General features: G+C 43.6%; 1 protein-coding gene across 2 annotated transcripts in view; it reads left to right on the top strand.

Moving 5' to 3' along the window:
- Positions 1–22,334, top strand: part of galnt10 (polypeptide N-acetylgalactosaminyltransferase 10) — a 272,477-nt gene extending 250,143 nt beyond the window's left edge. The window contains exons 7-12 of one of the 2 annotated variants that reach the window (XM_068736568.1): positions 3,501–3,618; positions 7,800–7,907; positions 12,817–13,038; positions 13,563–13,679; positions 15,185–15,334; positions 17,733–22,334. In XM_068736568.1, coding sequence (XP_068592669.1) covers positions 3,501–3,618; positions 7,800–7,907; positions 12,817–13,038; positions 13,563–13,679; positions 15,185–15,334; positions 17,733–17,897 — 880 coding nt within the window. In that variant the 3' untranslated portion in view covers positions 17,898–22,334. Of the gene's footprint in view, positions 1–3,500; positions 3,619–7,799; positions 7,908–12,816; positions 13,039–13,562; positions 13,680–15,184; positions 15,335–16,060; positions 16,445–17,732 lie in introns of those variants that run through there. The other variant, XM_068736569.1, reaches the window with a different exon arrangement.
- The last annotated feature ends 904 nt before the right edge of the window (positions 22,335–23,238 follow it).

Consider the following 23,238-nt stretch of genomic DNA (forward strand, 5'->3'; position numbering starts at 1 on the left):
GCCCAATGAAATGACCTTCATCAGTGCAAATCCAATTTGAGTCGCAAAGATTTTCATTTTCATTCTGATAGACATTGACGCAGCGGAGAATGAGGCACGGTGGGATGGCAAAAATCCATCTCGGAGGTGTGTGTGTGTGTGTGTGTGTGTGTGTGTGTGTGTGTGTGTGTGTGTGTGTGTGTGTGTGTGTGTGTGTGGGAGTACGATTTCACCCCCGTTCTCATGCCTCTGTCACTGTCTCTTTTGTCAGTGCCATCACCTCTCTCCCTGTCTCTTCTTTTCTTTCGACATGTCTCTCTCTCTCTCTCTCTCCCCCCCCCCCCCCCCCCCCCCCCCCGGGCTTCAATGTTTCATTTAGCAATAAGCTGCAAGGTCAAGAGACTGAATAGAGAATATCAACTGGAGCATTTCTAATTAGTCTAAATTGTGAGTTGGAATGTTCACGGTGCATTGAGTTAAATCTTTCTATCCTTCAGTGGACTAACACTTGCCAAAGAACAGTGACTTAAAAAGACCAGCAGGGATTTTTGTCCAGCTAAAAACAAAATAATGATGAATACCTGCTCCTGGCAACACAAGCAGACCTACAACCATGTTGTCAATGTAACATAGAATAGCCTAACTATAAGCAATAGTATTGTATCAATGGTGATTCAGTGGAACTGTCCACAGTGATCTCCTTTTCTGAAAACCCAAAACATAACATCAAAATGGTTAAGAAGGCAATTGCAGACGTTTAGAGCTCTACTTTTCTTTGAAGGAGCACAAGAATTATGTTTTGACAAACTTAGCTGCAGGTTCCACCATCACTCTACGCGATACTGAGCTTTTACCTCAGTGTGTGTGTGAACAGTAGTCACCAGGACTCTGTACGCGGTCCCGCTGCTACCAGACAGTGTATGTGTGTGTGTGTGTGTGTGTGTGTGTGTGTGTGTGTGTTGTCCTGAATCCAACGTTTGCATGTATTAAATAATAAAATTATTCCAATCATACGTTAAGTAATAGAATGCGTATTATCAGTGATAAAGGGGAGAGTAAATATGAAAGGACTTCTCTAGATGAGGTCTCTTATAAACTAAACAATGACTGGTTTCCTTGGACGAAAACATCTAAATATTTAATATTATTATTAAACATCGAAATGGTTTTCAGAGCCCAGTTAGCTGTTGAAGCTAAGCTAGCAAGACTTGCCAAAGCTAATTACAGCTCTGTAATTAGCTTTTACACCCCCCCCCCCCCCCCCCTGCTAATTACTGCTGTCTCAAGTAAAAACTGCAGCTTTCCAATGCTTTACCCTGTGATGAATTCTGGTGTTTTTGTTTCAACCTGTCACTTTTTTTTTTTTCTCCATCCTTTTCTCTCTCCTGCATTTGAAAGCCAGCGTGACAGTGATTAATGTCCACGTAGTCGTTCGCTGTGTAAAGGCTCCGCACATTATAAAAGCCCTTAAGGCAGGAAAAAAAAAAAGAAATATTCACATTTCCTCATGTAATAATATTAAACCTCAGATTTAATAGCTGGTGACAAACAGTGGTCCACGAGAGTAAACTGTTTATCGGCAAACATTTGTAGCCCGTGGCTGCTCGTCTGGTGAATTAAACAGGAACTGGTTGAGTTTAAATGATCCTCGTGTTCACCGGCTTCATCTGAGCTGTGTGGTGTCGGGGTTGTACACCCAGAAGACAGCGCCTGGATGTACAGATATATACGAACCGCTGTCAGAGTTGGCGTATTAACATCTACACATTATTTTCTTCTTTATGAACCCATAACCAGACTGGAGCTGGACCAACCAATCACGCTTCTCAGTCCTCTCAAGGTCTACACAAGTTGCTGACATTTGGAAGGTGTCCACCACTTGGCGAGCCTCTGTGACCAATAGCTACTACCCATAACACCCCTCTGTGCATAGATCCACAAAGGCGTTTGTGTCTTTGAACCACAAATCCAGGCTCAGCTTCTGACTGATCTAAAAAAAAACTTAGCAGGAACTCCACTGCTTTCCGTTAGTGTTTGAGTTTCTCTCCTTAGACGCCTTTTTCCTATCATTCAGTGATAGGAAAAAGTGGAGTCATGAAGCGCAACTTCTTCGCTGAAGTCGAAACATTTTAAAGTCACACGGACACAGTCATCACCTCAACGGATCCTCAATAATCTGGTCAGAATAGATCCTTGTTATTTACCAGTTCATGTCATCAACCTGAGCTATGCAGCATGAGCGCATTATGTACAAACCTGGCGTGTTCAAGGAAAACAAAAGAGTCAAGGCAGAGCACAGTCATCAGATTTATGAATCATACTCCTTCTTTTGTACGCGCTGTCAGAAGAATTGAAAGTGTCGACCGACGCCTTCATCACCAGGATGTGTCAGTGCACTGGCAGAGCACACCACCAAGTGAAACGACATGTTTTAGATTTATTAGATGTTCATCTCCTATAGGCTTTAAAGTTGGCTGTTAAATCTTGGTAGTTTCATCATTTTGTCCTTTTTCACAAATTGTCACATGAAACACAAACCTCGTGAAAACAAAATGGAAAAGAAGTCCTTTGGACTATTCCTCCGTGGACAGATGTCCCAAGAATATTTTGATGAGAGAGAAACACGACTGTATCTGGATTTGTTCTTATTATTCCTGTCGTTGCTGCATTTCAGTCAGTCTGCTTCACTGTACTCCGTCTACTCTGCTGAGACAGTCAAACAGTCTCTGGCACTATATTTACTCTACCATCTATTGTGTATAGCGTGTTCACAACCTTCTGCAGACAAGCCCACAATGCAATGTGTCACATACCTGCCGGTGATGACGCAAGTGTCTTGATTTTCGGGTTCGGGTTAGGTTCCGGCCTTCTATAAAGTAAAACTGTTGAGTGAGTGTTGTTCAGGGAGAACACACTCGACCCTCCCTTTCTCTCTTTGTCTGTCCTTTGTCCACGATCCCTCAGTAAACGTCACACAACCAGGACTTTCAACCAATAATCCCCAGAACAGTTATCCTGAATGCAACAGAGTAGATCCTCCTATGTGCATTTTGGTTGTGACGATATAAAGACGAACCTTAAATGTCATATTGTCCACACTTTTATTACACTTCCTGACGCCCTCGACCCTAAAAAGTTGTCCGTCCGTCCGGTCCTTTGTCTTGAACGCAATATCTCTGGAACGCCCCGAGGGAATCTCTTCATATTTGACGCTAATACCCATTTGGACTCGAGGATGAACTGATAATAATTTGGTGATCAAAGGTCAAGTCATTGACACTGTAACTCTAAGAATTTGATATGCTACAGAGGACAATTTCACACAAACGTCGATAGGATAAAATCATGACAGACTAGGATGTAAATCCTAGGTTTTTCTCTGCTTGTGTTTTTGTTCGGTGTGAGATCTGAGAAATGAGAAAACGTTGGCGAGAGGAGAGCTCCACTAAAGTCTCATTTTTGTCTTGTTCCTCTTGTGTCCCTGATCGGGAGTGACCGTGTGATCCTCTTGTGTCCCGCAGGTCACCGGTGATGGCAGGTGGACTGTTTGCTGTGGACAGGAAGTGGTTCTGGGAGCTGGGAGGGTACGACACGGGGCTGGAGATCTGGGGAGGAGAACAGTACGAGATCTCCTTCAAGGTAAAAACACGAACGCACAACACCTGTAGAACATATGTAATAGTGTCACTTATCACTTTTGTGTCAATGTTGAATGTGTCTCTAAATCCATAAAGTGAGAGAGGCCTTCCATGTTTTATGTTGGGAGTCAGTCCGTGTATATTTGTAGATATTGCATACTATTATTGGACACATGATCAGTATGAACGTTGTGTTCTTTTGTTATGAACATGAGCAATATTTAAATGTGCTCAACTTTCTGTCTTTATTGTAAGTTACATTGTGAATGAATACATATGGCACAGTTTTGACTGATTTGTTAATTGATTCGATTTTTATCACCATCTGCCGTGTGTTCAATATTTTAGTTGCCATTATTAATTGCACGCTCGTATCTTTCGCGTGCTTAGTTTGCATACAGCAGCACTTAAAGTAGCAGTTCTAATTAAGATAAATATAGAGAGAAAGATTTATTTAGCTATTATGGGATACATTTTTTTTTTTTTGGTGCTGTAATAATAGCTGCTCATATTGTGCAGTTTCTATTTACAGTATATCACAGAATGGGACCGGCGGGGTTGTTGGATCTTTGCGCACATGACGCATGTCCTTTTTTTTTTTTTTTTCAGAGCTCCTACTTAACGAGCAATTACTCATTTAGAGCCGAGATGCATCTGAACGCGTCTACATTGTGACATTGCATTGCTTTTTAAGGAGGAAAGACTGTGTTCCACATGTTTCTCCTAATGATTCATTTGTTTATCCACAGCTCTTCAACTAAATAGCTAAAGAAAAAGAAAAAAAAGCTATGTTGAGCCCATGAGACGTTCCTCATTATGGTTTCCGCTCTTGTTTCAGCCATTTGAGCTGAACATACTCTACTGCATGGAGGACTCTACATTAATCATACTCAGAATACCATATTAGATCATGCTTTTGTCTGGTGCTTCAGCATGAATTATTCTACCGCGCAGCCGTAACTGCTCGCGACTTGGCCAGCATGTTAAGAACCGGTCTCCCTCCTCTGCTGCCTTCGTCAGCGGGCTCTGGACGGACAAAACGGCCCGTCACAATAATTGAATTCTGGTTTGAACGGCTAAGGACTTTTGTCGTCTCACTCAATTAAGCACAAAGGCCACTGCTGGGTAATTTGATTTGATTGGACATTTCTGTTATATTCACCTTCTGCTGCTTCGTCATGTTAATTTATTCACATTGTGTTACTCTGTTTTGCTAATTCCCTTCGCCAAGGAGGTTATGTGCAGGATTTCAGGGAAAAACAACTCGATTTTCGTGTAGCATGGGTCAAGGAAGAACTTTCTAAACTTTTGGATTCACCCGTTCTTGTTCACATTCGGTAAAGGTGCGATGCATGACATCAAAAGTCTGGGCCGGCTCTCACCGCTGACGTCACAAGCAAATATGGAGGCGTCTGAGACGAAATGGCGGCAGTGCTAGCCGCGCGAATGGTGCTAACAGCGTTAACAATGCACACAACGGTTGACAGAGCCAACAGTGTCAACCTGGGGGACGACGACTGGGAACTATACTTCCGGGCCAGGCAACCTCCGGTTCTGCCGAGCGAAGCCGATGCGGAAGTGTCTTAAAACGTGAATTCTCTCAACTGACCAGCAGGAGGCGACTCCCTATTGTTGCTAAAAGAAGTCATATTGTATAGAAGTCTATGAGAAAATCACTCTACTTCTCTCTCAACATGAGTTTATGGTCTCAATCTCTAGCTTCAAGTCTTCTTCATTACAGCTCGATGTTCATTTAGTACATTATGATCCATTTAGAGTCAAACAGACCACGCTTTAGGGCGGGGCTACACAGCGATTGACAGGTAGCTGCCGATACCAGAGACGTATACCGATTCCAAATATGGTCACTTTCATTCGTTGGTTTCAAAAAAGCCAACGTGGCGTCAGACGTAATCCAAGATGGCGACAGCCAAATCGTCGAATTTAAGCCTTCGTCCGCTTCTTATATATATATATAGTCTATGTTGCAGGCAGATAGCAGCTGCCAAATGAGCGCAGTGCAGACAGTGCAGACATAGAGTCAGACTAATCACACGTATGTAAATGCATCCGATGCCGTTTGGGTCAAATGAGTCGAATGTTGTCTAGCACCAATGTCATTGCGTTCAGTAAGTTGTCTTTGAAAAGCACTGTATGAATGAAGTTCTGATTATTTTAAAAAGAGGTGTAAGGTGTCTCGATGGTGCGGTCTCAGCCTTCATAATTTGAGGTGGAGCGGATTGTAGAGGTTCGAAAGCGAGTGATAAGACTTTCAATTTAATCCGACCGGAGCTGAACTCAAACTCTCGATGCCGCCTGCAGCGAGGCACCCCCCCCCCTGTTATTAAGCTCAAGCGTTTCAGTCTGGGATAAAGACGATGGGAGGGTTCGGCACAGCGGGTCAGACCTTCCCCGACAGCGAGATGTGGAGAGGGTGGATTCAATCTGTTATTTCCCCCGATCCTGTTTGTCCAAGCTGGGCTGGCGCAACAAACTTGACAAGGAGTAATTGAATTGAAATGGAAGCCAGCTGATGTCCACTCTGGAGGATCAGGAAGGGGGAGTGATGCAGAATAACAACAGACTGACTGGAAATAATCAAGTCCAGAAGGAAAGTCCATCGAGGGAACAAACAACACTTTTTTTTTTTTTTTCACATTATTGACCCAGTGAGCTTCCTGATGGCCGGTCTGCGTCCTTGAGAAAGATACCAAACTCCAACCTGTTAACACAACACAAGCCTCCAGCCTCGAGAAATGTAGATTATATATCGGAGCACTTTTCCAAACTAGAACTTATAGATTTTAGTCACGACGGGAGTAGGAGTAGGATTGCGAGATGTGGGAGCTTGTGGAGGACGGAGCTGTAAGGTGGCAAAAAAAAATAGGTCAAGATAAGAATGAACAACCCAGAACTCCTCACAGTTTAAAAAAAAAAAAAGTTTAACATTGGATAGGACTCTCTTGAATAATACGCTGATGCACAGTCGGTCGAAAAAGGGGGTCAAGTTGGTGATTTCCATTTATCTCTTTAAGATCTTTTACCTAGAAATGATTAGAACAATATTAGATTCACGGAAAACCATTTAGATAATAAATCATTTAAGTTCTTTATCAAGTCAAAAAGCCAAACATTCACAGGTTCCATGTTGTGTTGTACTGTGTTTGACTCCCTGATTTGGGCTCGATGGAGTTTGTTTTTTAGGTCCGACATCACTAAGCATTACAATAAAGACATTTTATCTGTTTCAAAGAGAGTGCCTTGTAGCTTTCTTGTGATTCTCCTGGCTTCATGTATCCTTATCAAAAGAGCACCTTGAACAAACTCTTACTAACGATTACAATGAATTGATTAAAGACTTAGCTGTGTCTCTACTTTCAAAGATTTCTGCAGTACAAAGAGTTCACCTGTGCCCTGGCGAGAGCTTGTTTAGATGCTGAAAGGAGGAAATTCTTAAATATGTATCGAGTTATTCTATCTGAAACAAACTTTTACAGTCTGACCTTCTCACCTCAGGCTGTTCTTATTAAGTTTAAAGTTACACATCACCCCAAAAGTCTATCTTTGAAATGTCTAATAACGCACCCTGTGGAGCTATGAAGCGGCGCTGCCTTTCAGAAGTGAGCGTAACTAATCCAATTTCCGTCTTTGTCATTTAGCTAAGCGTGATTGACTTGTTCCCTTTGATGTCTTCGCGCTCGCTCTCTGGTCTCTCCGCAATCTACAAACACGTGGACTTTGGACTTGTTTTGAATGGTTGTTCTCACTCCTGCACCCTCCGTAAAAAGAGAGATTAACATCTGCAATCGCTCAAGCTTTTCATCTAACATAATATTAATGCGCTCTTAAACACGAGTCTGGCTGTACATCTCTACTCCGACGTGGCTTTCCTTTTTGTATCCTTGTCTCCTAAGATGACCCCCGTCAACCAACCTGTACATACAGAATACGCTTCATGTCCCTCCCACTGCTTCCATCTTTCCTTTTCTTTACATCCTAACCTTGTCGGTTCCGCATTGCTGTTTCTTCACGACGTCTTCCCACGCTTTGCCTTTTTCCACACTTTCTTTCGTCTCTCTTGATTTGTTGACCTCGTCGGATATTCACACGGTCACAACCTTGACCCGATATTGTCTTTTATCACTGCTGAATCTCTGTCTCTCTCTCTGTCTCTCCCTGTAGGTGTGGATGTGTGGTGGCCGGATGGAGGACATCCCTTGCTCCAGGGTAGGACACATCTACAGGAAGTACGTCCCCTACAAAGTTCCTGGTGGGGTCAGCCTGGCCAGGGTGAGTCTCAGATCGTTTGATAGCGATGTTAATGTGGACACAAGGACGTGCAAGGATGTCTGGTTTATTGCCTTGCCTGTTTACGTTTCTGTGCGTGCAACATCTCACGGTCAAAGCCTAACATTGAATGTGTAAAGGTAAATTGAATGGCAATTAACAGGTTCTTTGAATTCGCTACCATCAGAGAAAGTAGTTCTTAATGTGAACCGTGTGAATAGGGAGGTCTGTGGATCAGAGTAGAAGGACACGTTTTGAGTCTTTTCAAATGCTTGTTCCGGCTACTTAAAGCGTCACTAATTGCGCTCACCTTCAATGTCTTGCGGTCATGACTGAGTGAATCCTCAGCATCATATATCGCCAGATTTTCATAAATAAAAGGACCGCGTATCAAAGAAGAGCTGTGAATCTTCGCTGGCCTCGCGATTTAATTACGATTCACTTGTCAACGATTCTCGATGCGCCTCAAAATCTTAAAATGCTGCACATGGCTACTTTTTCAACAATTAATACAAAAGTGCTTTCAAAAATCCGACTGCAACCATCTATGATACAGAAAGCTGGATCTTATCAATACCAGTATTGACACCACGGTTGAATTTCAGCCTCTTTTTTTTTTTTTTTTTCAGCCCACCATTGTTGAAACAGAGCAGCTAACATTGTTAGCGAGAGCTACAAGCTAGCTGTGTACAGAGTGCGGTCTGGCTGCTCCGCCCTCGCTAAAACAAAGTGTTTTTTTTTTTTTTTAAATTCACTAAAATGTGACTATATATATATATATATGTGTGTGTGTATATATATATATATATATATATATATATATATATATGTATATATATATATATATATGTGTATATATATATACGTATATATATACATATATATACATATATATATACGTATATATATACGTATATATATATATATATATATACGTATATATATATATATATATATACGTATATATATGGCCCATAATATCAAAAATGGTACATTAAGCAAAGTTCTTGTACGGCTGCTTGGGATTAGATAACATTTATCTTTAGCCTCTTTTGTCCAGCTAACGCTAACCTGTAGCTAACGCTAACCTGTAGCCCTCATCTTTGCTGCAGGCTATCTGCACGGGGGCCACATTAGCGCGCTACTAGCATAACAGCCAAATCCCCGAGCGAACTGTCCGTTTGGTCTGAGTTGCATTGTGGGTACAAATGGGAAAACCCCTGTGTCCTAACTTACAGTTTTTCAAATAGTGAGCTCCAGCACCTCGACGCAACATGAGGAATATTTAAAAAGTGTTCATCTGGCCTGGAGCTGAACAGTATTCATTATGCATGAGTCAGCCGCCGTCTGACACCTGGCTCTGTTTGGCTTGGCTGAATGTGTAATTAAACCTCTTGGTCTCTGTTTTTGCCTCGTTGGACTGACCATTAGCCCCTCACCGAGGCTGCACTGAATGCTGATGTCAAACAGGCAGCGGGTTTAATAATACTGAAAAACTTCCTCCACCTGAGGCTGTGAGGAGTTATGATGCGTCCCCTGTGTCTCCGTTTCTTTGGTATTTGCCAGGAATGGATGAGACTACACCAAAACAACAGACAGACACAGTTATAGTGGAGCGTTTAGCAGCTGAAGAGCCAGAAACGGAGCTAAAAGAGACTGGATTGTGGACTGCGCATTCACAAGGTGGACACAAATACCACCTAATGACTGATGAAGTGACTCCAGAACCTCTGGATGTGTGACGAAGGGGCCGTTAGCAACGTCAATAAACAACGATATGTCAAGTGACCAAAAACATCTGTTGTCGCAAGTTTAACATCATGAAATTGATGCGGCAATCCAATTTGAATCATCTTAACTTGACCGGAGACAAGTGCTTTTTTAACAGAAAGGTTGAAAGACATTGGGCCTTCACCAGGAAAGAGAATGTCTGACAAAAAAACCCCTCTATGACCACGTTTCAAAGAAGTCATTTAAGTTAAGTCCTGAGGCTACTTTTCAAGAAACTAAAAGGTTCCTTCAGCCCATTGTTGTCCGTCTGTGTTTCCATATCGCTACAGACCTGTGAAGATTAGGGATTAGAGTTAGCGCTTCAAAAGGTTTTTAGTTCCCCGCGGAAAGTTCCTGCAGTTGAAAATTGGCTTGTGGAGTTGCATTATGGAATATGATACGACTGTTCAGACTGAGGTTGGATAGCAGAAAAGTACTTTTCACACCGTTATGAAAAACACATATGCACCAAAAAAAAAAAAAATCATACGGCTGCAGTGTTAATGTAGCCTAAAAGTCAATATCTGTTGTCCGCTGCTGCACTGACTTTGGATAACAACTTTATGGTTCTGCTGTCGTGCTGTTTGAGCAGTTTGGATCGTGTTGGGATTAGCTCACGGTTCACCAAGAGAAGCGTGAGTCTTGGTCAACATTCTTTGCCTGAGGTGAATAAAAACCCATGAATCATTATTCCTCTGTGCTGCCTCGCGATCAGAACACTGTGGATTTTGTGGGCGTTTCTCATCCATTTAAACAATCCATGGTGAGAAGGGAAAAAAAAAACAACAACATTCTTCCACTTAGTGAGAATAGAGGACATTAAAGATAGCAAAGTTGTTTTACAAAACACCACTAAAGCCGGCGAGTCCCCTCAGGAGGTACAGATAATACGAACAAAGGCCTTCCAGACACGTTCACTGACAGCCCAGTGTGTGTGTGTGTGTGTGTGTGTGTGTGTGTGTGTGTGCATCAGCCATTCCACATCTGTGAGTAGAGGGAGGAAGTCCAGTCAACATGGGGGGAGATGGAACCACTGAACTCCACTTCACCTGGAGAGCTCAGGTTTCGCTGCAGGCAACGAGCTCTACAGCAGAGATTCCGTGTGAATTGTGTATCTGTGGCTCCAGGGATTTTTATTATTTCTTTTATTTATTTCTTTTTTTTCTTTCTGGACGATTTGTATTTATTCTGTCCTGGTGGGAGGGGCTCGCTGAACCCGTATTCTCATTCACTCCGACATCCATACCCTCGGAGGCCGGGACCATCTGTATTCTCAGACATGCGTCCGCACCTCAGAGGCCGACCGGCTCTGTGTGTTTTTTTTTTATTTTTTATTTTATATATATATACCGCTTCACCCCTCAAAGGCTTCCGGTGGATGGATTTCCCATTACTGGAGTGTAAATCTTTCATGTTTGCAATTGTCTGAGCTTAAAGAGCCTGTTGGAGAAGCTGTCTTGCCCCGCAGCCATCATTGCTTACAGTTTTCAGCCACCTGCTCATCTTTTTCCTTTTTCTTTTTCTTTTTTTCCCCTCAGTTTCACTCTGAAATTAGATGCTTTTTTTTTTGGCTGACACAAAACTGCCTGAAATTTCAAAGCTCTTTGCCGTTAATTCCGAGTTGCCTGCTTCTCCGTCTCGTGAGAAAACACTCACGACGCAATATAAATGCAGTCATAAAAAGACATTGAAAGATGAAAGAAGAGCCAAAAGACGTGCACCTGAGATACAAAAACCTGAAGGTAACATATTCCGTGTATTATGTATGTATGTAGGCCACGCCAACAGACACATGGCACAAGAAGCCCGGTTTCAGGATATTTCTGTCTTGACACTTTTTGTTCTCATTTTGTTTCCCTTTTTCTTAAAGTTTAAGCGTTTCCTCTTTTACTCGCCTGCTTTGCACAGTTCTTCCTCGGCACATTATTTTCCCCAGGAAGTGGTCTCCGTCAAAGGCTTTAGCACCACATCTGCAGGTGGCTCGGTGGTTAAAAAAAAAAAAATGTCTTCTATCATCATTACTGCCAAAACTGATACTACGACCTGATAGTGCTTCCATAAAAATAAGAAAAAGTACACTGTCGCGCATATATATATATATATATATATATATATATATATATATATATATATATATATATATATATATTCTGTATCTGCTTCCTCCAACACTTTATCGGAACATTACGACGCTAACAGTGAGTCAAATATCACATCAAACGCACACAATGTTGCACTCATTTCCCCAGTGGTGCCGGAAGACACATATGCAAGTTTGGGGATACTACTGGAATATCAAAATAAAGTTCTAGGTTTGAACAATGCTTTTTTTTTTTTTTTTTTTTTTTAAAAACAATGCAAGACCAGTGTTGTGGTTTGCATTGAGTTCTGCTCAGCGTTTCATAAGATGGTTTAATAAGCTGCATCTGTCAAGAGGCGGAGAGAAGCAGCCCTGTAAAAACCATCATTGGCATTCAGACCGCATCACATTTTACTAACATAAGTAGATATTCACCCTTATAACGTCGTGTTTACAGCCTCCAGTTGTCTCAAAGGAGGGCGGGGAAGAAAAAATCAGTCAATGTCGGTTTAAATTGATTCTACACATTCTATTGTAGAGCGCTAACTTCTCTGCACAATGTCGAGTTCACCCACACTTATATTCCTGTACAAACCTAACGACTCTCGAGCAAATTGGGTCGTGTAACGAGGTTCAGGATGTGTTCACATAGATGAAATAGACATTTGATTTATTGTACATATACATTTTTACACATATACGGAATTTTTAGCCTCTGCTTTTAACCCATCACCAAGTTATTGGGAGCAATTAGGGGTTCAGTGTCTTGCTCAGGGACACTTTGACACAGGACACGTCCCAGGCAAGGATCGAACCGACGACCCGCTTAACCCAGTGTCCCACGATTTGTCATCATAGAAGAAGCTACAACCATCTGCTTCTCATTGTAAGACTGAATGAGCCGGACCGCTACGTCTATGGATGATGCCCCTTACCAGACCCTTTAGTCCCTGTTCTGTCTTTCCTAGCAGGCCACTGTGACGTTTGCACTCCTAACACTTCCATTGTTTTTGCAGTTCTGTTGAAATGAAAAACTTTGCCGCTTTATCACTCCGATTCCAGAACCTGAAGCGCGTGGCGGAGGTGTGGATGGACGAGTACGCCGAGTACATCTACCAGCGTCGGCCCGAGTACCGCCACCTGTCGGCGGGAGACATGACGGCCCAGAAGGAGCTGAGGAACCAGCTCAACTGCAAGAACTTCAAGTGGTTCATGAGCGAGGTGGCCTGGGATCTGCCCAAACACTACCCACCGGTGGAGCCTCCTGCTGCCGCGTGGGGGGAGGTACAGTCAGCCCTCAGACAGGACGACGGAGTGGTGAAACCAAACGTCGATATTTGATTTATTTGTATGACATTTAAAAGATTCGTCATTTATCAATGCTGAGCAGTTTTTATTTATTTTTTTGATTATTTAATACAACCATCAGACCAAAAAGTCTGGATCATTTGTAGCAGCTTCTTCTAAAATAACTGATGAGGCTGTCAAGACCATGTTGGCCAGTTGGCTCTAATAGTCGTGTCTGTCTGCCGCACTAGACTGCTGCTGGGAAATCTGCTCCGACTCGGAGAGGAGAGGAGAGCGCTCGTTTACGTAACGCCAATCAGAGGATAATCCGAGTGTTACTGCCCCCCCCCCCCCCCCCGAAATAAACCTAACTAAAGGCCCCGATTCTAAAACTGGAATCCGCCTCATCATACTCCTGCATAATGTCCTTTTTTTTTTTTTTCTTTCTAAGAAGACTCACTGTTGCGGACTTTTAAAAACCGAAATATGACCCGTCCTTCGTGTCCTTGTCGGTGTCACAGATCCGGAACGTGGGCAGCAGCATGTGCATGGAGAGTAAACACTTTGTGTCCGGGAGTCCCATCCGCCTGGAGAGCTGTGTGAAAGGACGGGGCGACGTCAGCTGGAGCCATGGACAGGTGAGCGGCGAGGACATTACCTTGTAATAATTAACCTTGTTCAAAACTCGGCAGGCTTTTTTTTTTTTTTTTACAATCGTTCAGAAATGTACATTCGGTCCTTATTTGACGAACTAGAGAATTAGATATAGCCAAAAAAAAAAGAAGCTACCACAGAAGTTGATAGAGAAGTATTTAGTAATTTCGGTTCATTTCAGGGGAATGTTAGATGTATTAGCGTTCTGGGTAGAGGTCTCTGTAGCTGAGACTCACCCTGGGCTCTGAGTTGGACGAATAAAGTCTCAGGTCTGTGTGTCAATATGTCTGATACAGCTCTGATCATGTGACGCGTCGTCCCGATCGCAAAGGCGAAATACTCTTTTTGAGGCCAATTCATATTTTCATAATTTTGCTGCTTCCCCTTCTGTTTTTTTCAAGCCCATTTTTGGATTTGCTCTAATTATCCTCAAGTTTTAGTTTTTGGGTTGATTGTAATTGGATCCCTTCAGAACGTGGGGGGGGGGGGGGGGTGGCGTCTGTGATTGAATGTTCGGGTAGGTTTTTTTTCTTTCTACAGCTGCTGTAGGACCGGGTCTACAATGTTTGCCGCCGCTTGTTTCATCCACCTGGCACACATCTGGGTTTGCGTAGGAACGCCTCGAGGAGAACCACGGCTGAGAGCGCTGCGCATTTCAAAGAGGAATTGTCACATTTTGTTATCTCTTGAGATTAAACCTTCGTTAATAAATCTCCTCAGTGAATGTATTTCATCTACTAAACAAGCATCCGTGTCAAATTGACTCACACAGACACACACAGACACACACACACACACACACACACACACACACACACACACACACATCTGCGCCGCTTCATTATCTTTGCATTGTTCTAAAGGACTTCTTCGCACTGAAGATCTTTAAGCCGAGCTCATAACACAAACCGTAATGGATATTGAACGGCTCCTTTTGTCTCCGCAGCCGAAGTCGTGCGCCTCGGAGCTCCGGCGCTTTAATTGCCTTAATCTGAAGATGCATCGTTTTAATCCGTGTCGCAGTTGCAATCTGTATTCGGGCTCCAGCGAGAAATTGATTCGCCGCAAAATCCCAGGAGGCCCCCCCCCCCCCCCCCCCCCCTCGTGGCAGCCGTCCTCCGTTGATTCTGTAGGAGAGGAGCGGAGGAACCCGATCGGGACGTCTCGGGGACGTCCGAGCGTCCGTCGCTCCTCCAGCTCACGGATTGACGAGATTCTTTTTTGTTATTAAGATGACAAGATTTCACGTCTTTCGGACGCAGACGCTAAAAATTCGTATTTACGCTTTACCAGCTGTTTCCAGAACTTTCAACCAACGGAAAGAAAGATGGCGACCGTTGATCTGCGAACACGAGAGAGTTTAGTAGCTGCTTCATCGCCACGCTAGCTACTTAACAATCCCACCACAAGGCCCACTTACTAGACAGTCTTCATCACCTGACTTACTCATGTTACACGATGCCGTCGTGACTTGTTGGTTTTCCCGCAGGTGTTCACGTTCGGATGGCGAGAGGACATCCGGGTGGGCGACCCCATGCACACGAAAAAAGTCTGTTTCGACGCCGTCTCCCACAACAGCCCCGTCACCCTGTACGACTGTCACGGCATGAAGGGGAACCAGCTGTGGCGCTACAGAAAGGTACGGCAAGCCCTGACTCTAAGAGTACATCCACACTACTCCGTTTTCGTTTGGAAACGATGACGTAGACACCCGCGATCGAATACCAGGTTAACAGACAACTGATTACAGTTATTGCTGACCTTGTTGTCTTTACTAGCAGCTGTTGTCCAGTTAAAGTCTGCATGTCTGCGGAGGAAACAGCTGTTATTGTAGCGATCGGTGAGTGGAGAGAGAGAGAGAGAGAGAGAGAGAGAGAGAGAGAGAGAGAGAGAGAGAGAGACCCGCAGCGCTGTAACTAACGTTAAGTCTGAAAAATAAAAGTTATTAAACTTTCCACGAACTGTATCTGTTTGAGTTTATAGAGGAAGATTTGAGAGAAGATCTTAAGTGTCAAACACGTACTTAAGATCATTAAAGACTACTTTATTACTCTGGTTGCTTAGTTACAAAATACGACAATCTACTTCCTGTTAACATCGGCGCATGTCCAGTGAACGTGAAGAGTCACGTGATATTTGTTTCCAGGCGTGTTAGTCTGGACGGAGATCATTTCGGAAACGATGGCTGAAACGCCGTGTGGACGGAGATCGTTTTCGTTTGAAAACTCTGTTTCCAAACGAAAACGGAGTAATGTGGATGTAGCCTAAAACACATCATCTCTCTCTCTCTCTCTCTCTCTCTCTCTCTCTCTCTCTCTCTCTCTCATTATGTTCTCGCCCTCCCTTTCCTTCTTTCCGTACGAAGCAACAAAGCTAATAACGCAACCGCTTCAAAATAAATGACTTCAAGGCTGCTTAATCATTCTGTAAAGTTCTGCACATTTAAACATTTCCCCCACCCTCGAGCTGATGGATATTCAAAAAGGACCTCATTACGCTGCTGCGCTTAAGCTCCGTTAATAACAAAAACATGCCGTCCAGGAGGCCACGTTTGTGTTTTTCGTAGAACACCTCTAGCGTCACGACTCAAAACGAGCTCGTTTGCTGCAGTAAACACGCAGAAGCAAAAAGACGAGACGGCAACGTGTAGAAGTTCGTGACAGATGCATTTATGAACGTTCACGTCCTCATGTGTCTGCTGAGCACATTGTAGCGTTATGAACATGTATTTATCGCTCAGAAAATGCTAAATGGGTAAAATGTTAAATTTAATTGAGATTAAAAACCTCATGCAAGTTTCAACTCGTGTGATTTCATGCTTTGTAAAATGGTCATCTCAAAGCAAAATGGGCTGAAAGTGGTATTAATATGGACTTAGATAGACCAGGACTTGGATAGACCAGGACTTAGATAGACCAGGACTTAGATAGACCAGGACTTGGATAGACCAGGACTTGGATAGACCAGGACTTGGATAGACCAGGACTTAGATAGAACCAGGACTTGGATGGACCAGGACTGAGATAGAACCAGGACTTGGATAGACCAGGACTGAGATAGAACCAGGACTTGGATAGACCAGGACTTAGATAGAACCAGGACTTGGATAGACCAGGACTTGGATAGACCAGGACTTAGATAGAACCAGGACTTAGATAGACCAGGACTTAGATAGAACCAGGACTTAGATAGACCAGGACTTAGATAGACCAGGACTTGGATAGACCAGGACTTGGATAGACCAGGACTTAGATAGAACCAGGACTTGGATAGACCAGGACTTGGATAGACCAGGACTTGGATAGACCAGGACTTAGATAGAACCAGGACTTGGATAGACCAGGACTTGGATAGACCAGGACTTAGATAGACCAGGACTTGGATAGACCAGGACTTGGATAGACCAGGACTTAGATAGACCAGGACTTGGATAGACCAGACCACCATATATAGGTACGAAGTGGCAGCAATCCTTTTTGGGGGATAAAAGAACGTAGATCTAATAGATTTGACGTGTTTCTATTATAAGTTTGACAAGTTTTTATGAATTTATCAGATTTTTTTGTCTAATAATAATTTTGCAAGTGTTTGCGACACTAGGGACGGACCAGAATATTTGACTATTCACATATTCGTTCGGTGTGTAGATCTTTAACCCCTGCAGGATTACAAATATGCAGAAAACACACTCAACCTTTTGAAAAATGTGATTTTTTATTTATTTATTTCAGTAACAAATAACAATAAAAACAACAATACGTCAGAATAACAGAATCCTTAAAAATGAATGCTTTCAAATCAAACCAAAAGACAGCCGAGAGAGGACAAACGTCTGGCTTCAGTCCTTTCGTGAATCACGGAGACTCGTTTCGGCATTTTCCCGTTTCCCTCGTTACGTGACGCCGCAATTCCTTCCCCTAAAAAGGAGGCGCGGCCTTGGCGTTTGCCGCCAGATGACGCAACAAAAAAATTTAAAAAAAAGCGTAGTTTAGTTCTTCTGACAATCCTTCCTGTTTGTGCCTCCCTCCGTCCTCCAGGACAAGAGTCTGTTTCACTCCGTCAGCATGAGCTGCGTCGACTGCAGCCCCAGCGAGCGCCGCATCTTCATGAACACGTGCGACCCCTCCTCCCCCAGCCAGCAGTGGCTGTTCGAGAGAACCAACGCCACCGTGCTGGAGCGCTTCAACCGGGGCGCCAACTGAGGCCCCTCCCCCCTCCGAGCAGCATCCATAAAGAAAGAAACTCCTGACGCACGCTGACGTGGAGCTGCTGCCGTAAACTCTGGTTCCCCGTGTTCACCTGGCGCTGAGGTGCTCAGACCCGAAGGCAAGCTGGGACACCGTGGGGGAAGTTGGTTAAACACCTGAGTTTCACTCTTGATGGATGGGTTTTTTGTGTTTTGAAGGTGGTTCTGAGTGTGTGAGAGACGTACTTGTTCTGACACGGCGGGTCCGTCTCACTTCCTGCTGTCGATCGGTTATCTGACGTTCCTCTCCTTTCTTTTCTCATTCCGTTTTTTGGCCTTTCTTTTTACCTCTATTTCCTCTACCTTCTCCACCTCCCCCCCCCCCCCCTTCCCGTCTCTCCTGGTCCGACTCCGTCTGGCCGTCCGTCTCTATCTGCCTGCATGACTGCACCTTTGCCCACCTTCGCCATTCTCCCTCTCAAATCCCCTTATGTCTCTCCAGCTCTGACAACCTCCCTGGGGGAGGGTGGTGGTGGGTGGGGGGAGCTCCTGCTGAGCCAAAGTCATCCTGACACCTGCGTGAAGCCAGGCAGAACCACTCTGAAAATCACCTGGTGAATTGATTCTCCTTTTTAACCCTCATACACCACTGCCCCCCCCCCCCCCCCCACAACCCCCCTCCTCCTCCCTTTGGCTTGTAGCAGTCTGGTCTCCGCCCTCCGTCTCCCTGTGGGCCGCGCTGCTTTCAATGTAGCAGGTGGAAGTTGACAAAGAAAAGTACAACGGAAGGAGTCTGCATCCTCGCTCCTTTATCCTCCGGTCTGTCTGTCCCCCCCCCCCCCCCCTCCGCTGTATTTATCAATGAGTCGTCCGTGGGTTTGTCACTGTGCCACATTCTAACGCCCGGGTTTGTGCGGACCAACTCTCGCTGGCCAAGGGCTTGTTTGTTGTTGTTGTTGTTGGGGTGGGGGGGGACAGGGGACAGGAGCTGCTGTCACACCTCTAAAGAGTCCCCCTCCCCCCCCACACACACACACCCACCTTCCCTTCCTGCTTTCTGCGCACCCTTTCCCCACACGTCTCCGCCGATCGGTCGGCGGAACGACCCCGTCGCAGACTGCCGAGCGCCGGGGGTCACGTTCACGGCGCCAAGCAGCAGGGCAGGCAGGACTGCAAACGGATGACTGGCTACGTGACCGGCAGGCCAGCTGATTCACCGCCGAGCTGACACATCACTTTAGAGTACAGTGCGAGCGGGGGGGGGGGGGGGGGAGTCGCTGTGGGATAGAGACGAATGTGGGTTTAAAATGCATAAAGCACTTGTGTAACGATAAACTTGAATGAAATCGTTGTGCCTTGTTGGAAGAAGACTGGATGTGGATGTGTGTGTTTTTCAGAAAGTGGATGTGTGTGTGTGTGTGTGTGTGTGTGTGTGTGTGTGTGTGTGTGTGTGTGTGTGGTCCACATCAGCAGAGGGGACAATTCATTCAATTCAAGGAACTGAGAATCTTTTCATTGAAAGAGTTCTCCTGAATCTCATTTGGAATTGAACACGGATTGACCTCCACTCCGTCTTTGTGGCTCTCGTGTCGATGAACACACACGTACAAGTAACTGTTGGCTGTGAATAGAGCTAAAGATACTTCTTTCTTTTTTTTTTTCCACCATACTTTCCTCCTGCCTTGAAAAGTTAACTATAGCCCTAAGAAGACCTCTGTTCTCTTTTAATCACGATACGATGCTGATGTGTTGCTTTTCCGACCCGTTCAATCCAAAGTACTTTTATGGGAAAGGGAATTGTTGTTGTTGTTGTTGTTGTTGTTTACCACCTTTTTTTTTTTTTAAATCTCTGTCTATTTTTCCTTTCTGTTCTTAATGAAATGTTCTTTTGTCGTTTGTTGTAAACCTGTGGTTCAAGCTGACGATGATTTAGTTTCCTGCTCAACGTGAAGTTCTGGGATGTTCTGGTTCTGTCGCCTGAACCCATTCTCTAATCCCATTGAGTGAAGCAGAACGGTGTACAGCACGCGCCATTTTAATCATCCCTTCCAGGTATTGCGCTCAGTTAGATTTTAACAATCAGTTGTAGACCAAAACAAAATACCTTAGTCAAGGTACTTTTAAATCACAAATTAAGCTAGCTTGGACATTTGTCTGTGCAGATTAAATTGAAGACTTCCCCGATGATATGAAGGATATTATCATTCTTAACTCAAACTTCCATCTTTTTACAGTTTTTTTTTCCACTCATTTCAATCAAGCAACACATTGAACATTAGCCATGTAGCTTAGCTGATGTTTTTTTAGGTTCTCCAAATGAACAATTCATTTAAACTTTAAAATCCATACAGCTCCAGGAGATAAGTGAGCACTGAAAATGGAAAATGCTAAGATATTAGCTCATCTTCTAGCAACTAGAAAGCAGCTAGCGCTAGATAGCTATCTACAGCTAGCAACTTTGTAATAGATAGCCTAGCTAGCGAGCTAGCAGCTAGTTAGCTACATATAGCTGGCATTCGTGGCGTTGCAGTGACAACTATGTTATAAACGTCAACTCTCTGGTGCGGACCTTTGTCTACCCGGCACCGTGAGACTCTACAACTGTCCTCATATGACTTCATATGTGTGTCACATCGCTTATATTTTTGTTTTGCGAAATCCGTCAGTCACCATTTCCTTCAACGTGGTTCACCTGTCTTGCTGGAGAAAAAAAACAAATCCTGCCTTTGCAATCCTTATAGGAGAGTTTTATATTGAATTCACGCACGGACAACTTGTCCATTGTCCGATTGTTAAGAGGTGAGTGGGAATTTGCTGCTTCAGACCACTTAATCATTAATGTAGCCAGGTTTCCACCACAGGACCAAACTGAACACCCGTCTGACCTTTTTTTTTTTACACCCTGATTCAACTTCTTTTTCCCACATTTCTACTTTTCTTCGTTCTTTTTAAAACTGTTATTTTTCGGGCGATGTTGCTGTCCTGATCGGATCGGTAGTGCAATCTGCACCGTTCAATCATGTGACCTTATTGTGAAGGGACTGTTTAATACCAACACTGTACTTGTGGACAAAGTTGTGTAGAGGGCCGAATACACAAGCAACATTTGGGCAAAAAACCCCATCTCACAGCGTTTCATAAATAACAACTTGGGTGACTGAAACCTGTTAGAACTGTCAGCTAAAACGATGGCGGATTCTTGCACATACCGCACTAAGCAGCTAGACGACAGTGACGATGATGATGTCAGTAGTGTATTTAAATACTTCAGATAAACCTCTGCTGACATGCTAGCTAGTTAGCCTCTTTTAGCTTTGTTCAGTTTTGGTGTTATAGCAGATTTACTGTAACGTTTATTCTAATCAGTCCCGTTTCCAGCTGCAGCAGGACAGGGAAACGTCACTGACTAGCTGGTGAAAACAGTGGGACATTTAGCAGTTAGAAAGACCCCCAAAAGGCCAGTATATCAATTAATACAGCTTGAAGTAGTAGCTCAGTAAGTAGTGATGTCGTTCCCGGTACCTGACTTCTTGACAAGCTCTAGTTCACAGCCAACACTACTGGTTTACAGAGTACAGCCACCTTGGTAATTACTAACGGAATTGCACAGGTCGCACAGTTCCTCCAGCGGTCAGTCAGTGCAGCTCTCTTTATTGAAGTCTCTTCAGGAAACAACAGCGACGGCGTTCTGTTCTGTGTGTGTGGGGGGGGGGGGGGGAATTCAGGGGATCTGAAGAGAACCGGATGATGTCAACGTGTTTTTAAATGTCTGTGCCATCGCTGTTCTCTACAACAACTCCATTCAGTTGAACTTCAGAGAAGAAAAAAAACTACAAAAAACAACATTTATCTTGCAGAAATCTAATTTATTGGACAGAAATATTGCCCAAGATGTTGCTAACTGTATCCCTTGAATTAGAGTTATTAATTGTGACTATTTCAGAGTACATCGTACCTTTCCATCGCACATAAAGTGTGTTTTTATTACATCAAGCTGTGACTTAGTCTAAATGGTGTCTGTTTACATTTGCTTTATTCCAGCTTTCATCCACCGTGGTTAAGTGTTAACGCAATACTTTTCCACAGTTTATGGAGTAAGCCGTTGTAACTGTGCCGTCATTTTTTTTTTGGTGTGATATAAAAAAATACTTTTCATTAAGGTGGACTAAAACTCGGTGAGCAGTGTAAAGAAATCCTATTTTATAAGCGCAAAGGGTTTTAAATGTCGGCAGCCAGCGTCGGTCAGTCGCACCGTGTCGTGGGTACATGCGTGTGAGGGGATGTGTACATTTTGTATCTCATACAAAAAAAAAAAATCTCCAATATTTTTTTCTACTGACATCGCAACTGTAAAAGTGTATTTAGATATTAACAAACTGTACAATTAAACTGGAATTGTATGATATTTTTGCTGAGATTGTAAAATAAAAAGGTTTCTATAATTGGATGAAAACCGTGTCTGTGAACATGAATTAAATACAAACTGAGTAAACAAACCTGAAAACTACAAATGGTTTATGAAGATGATAATTAAACACACATTAACAAGTCTTTTGAGGCCTTAACAATCCCTACTCCTATAGGAGGAAACTAGTAAAAGACAATCACACATGTTGGAAACTCAGTTTTAAAATAGATTCAGGAGCTGAACCAACTTTTCTGCAACTTTTGTGCCTTTTTATGAATTTGCGGCTCATAATTTTTGGGTTTTGCGTTCCAAAAGTCAACAAAACAAATTTTAACACCCAAATCATGTTTTAAAAGACTAATTTAAACCACCGGTGGTCTGAAAGAACAATATTTTCATGGGGTGTTGTTGGAGAAAAATAACTTTTAGAACGATCAGTTCTTATTGTTTAACATACAAGGCTCCGTGAAGTCTGTGGCTCCTGTGTGAACTCTCTTCACACTTGCTATCTCAGATGTTCCTCGTTTAGCAGTCACTGTGACCTTCTGTGAGGGGCGATTGTAGATCTTACTAAACGTCAAGATGACGTTTGCTTGTGTGGAAGGGGAGAAGAACGAGTTCAAGACATGCCACGTAGCTTTATGCAAATGATTCTGTGCAAACGCACTTGTGCGTTATCCTTCCTAACTTCAGTGATGTACAGGTGTGACGTCACTGTTCTAGGTGTAACAGAGCACACGGGTGAAACTTTCAAAACAGGATGCAAGTCGCTTGTACAAGAACTACTTCCCCTCCGTCTCAGCTGTCAGAGTACCCGTCCGTTTGAAGTAGGACCGAGGCTCAATGTGCCTCAAAGTAAAGGCCTTTGCACACAGGTCTTAGTCAATCTCTTCAGTTTAACCAAATGCATGTTTGGTTTTCTTATCTGAACTTTACCACCAGAACATTT

Source organism: Cebidichthys violaceus, unplaced genomic scaffold, assembly GCF_023349555.1.
Source record: "Cebidichthys violaceus isolate CVI_PGR_0920_01 unplaced genomic scaffold, fCebVio1.0.p SCAF_70, whole genome shotgun sequence".
NCBI classification, from domain to species: Eukaryota; Metazoa; Chordata; class Actinopteri; order Perciformes; family Stichaeidae; genus Cebidichthys; species Cebidichthys violaceus.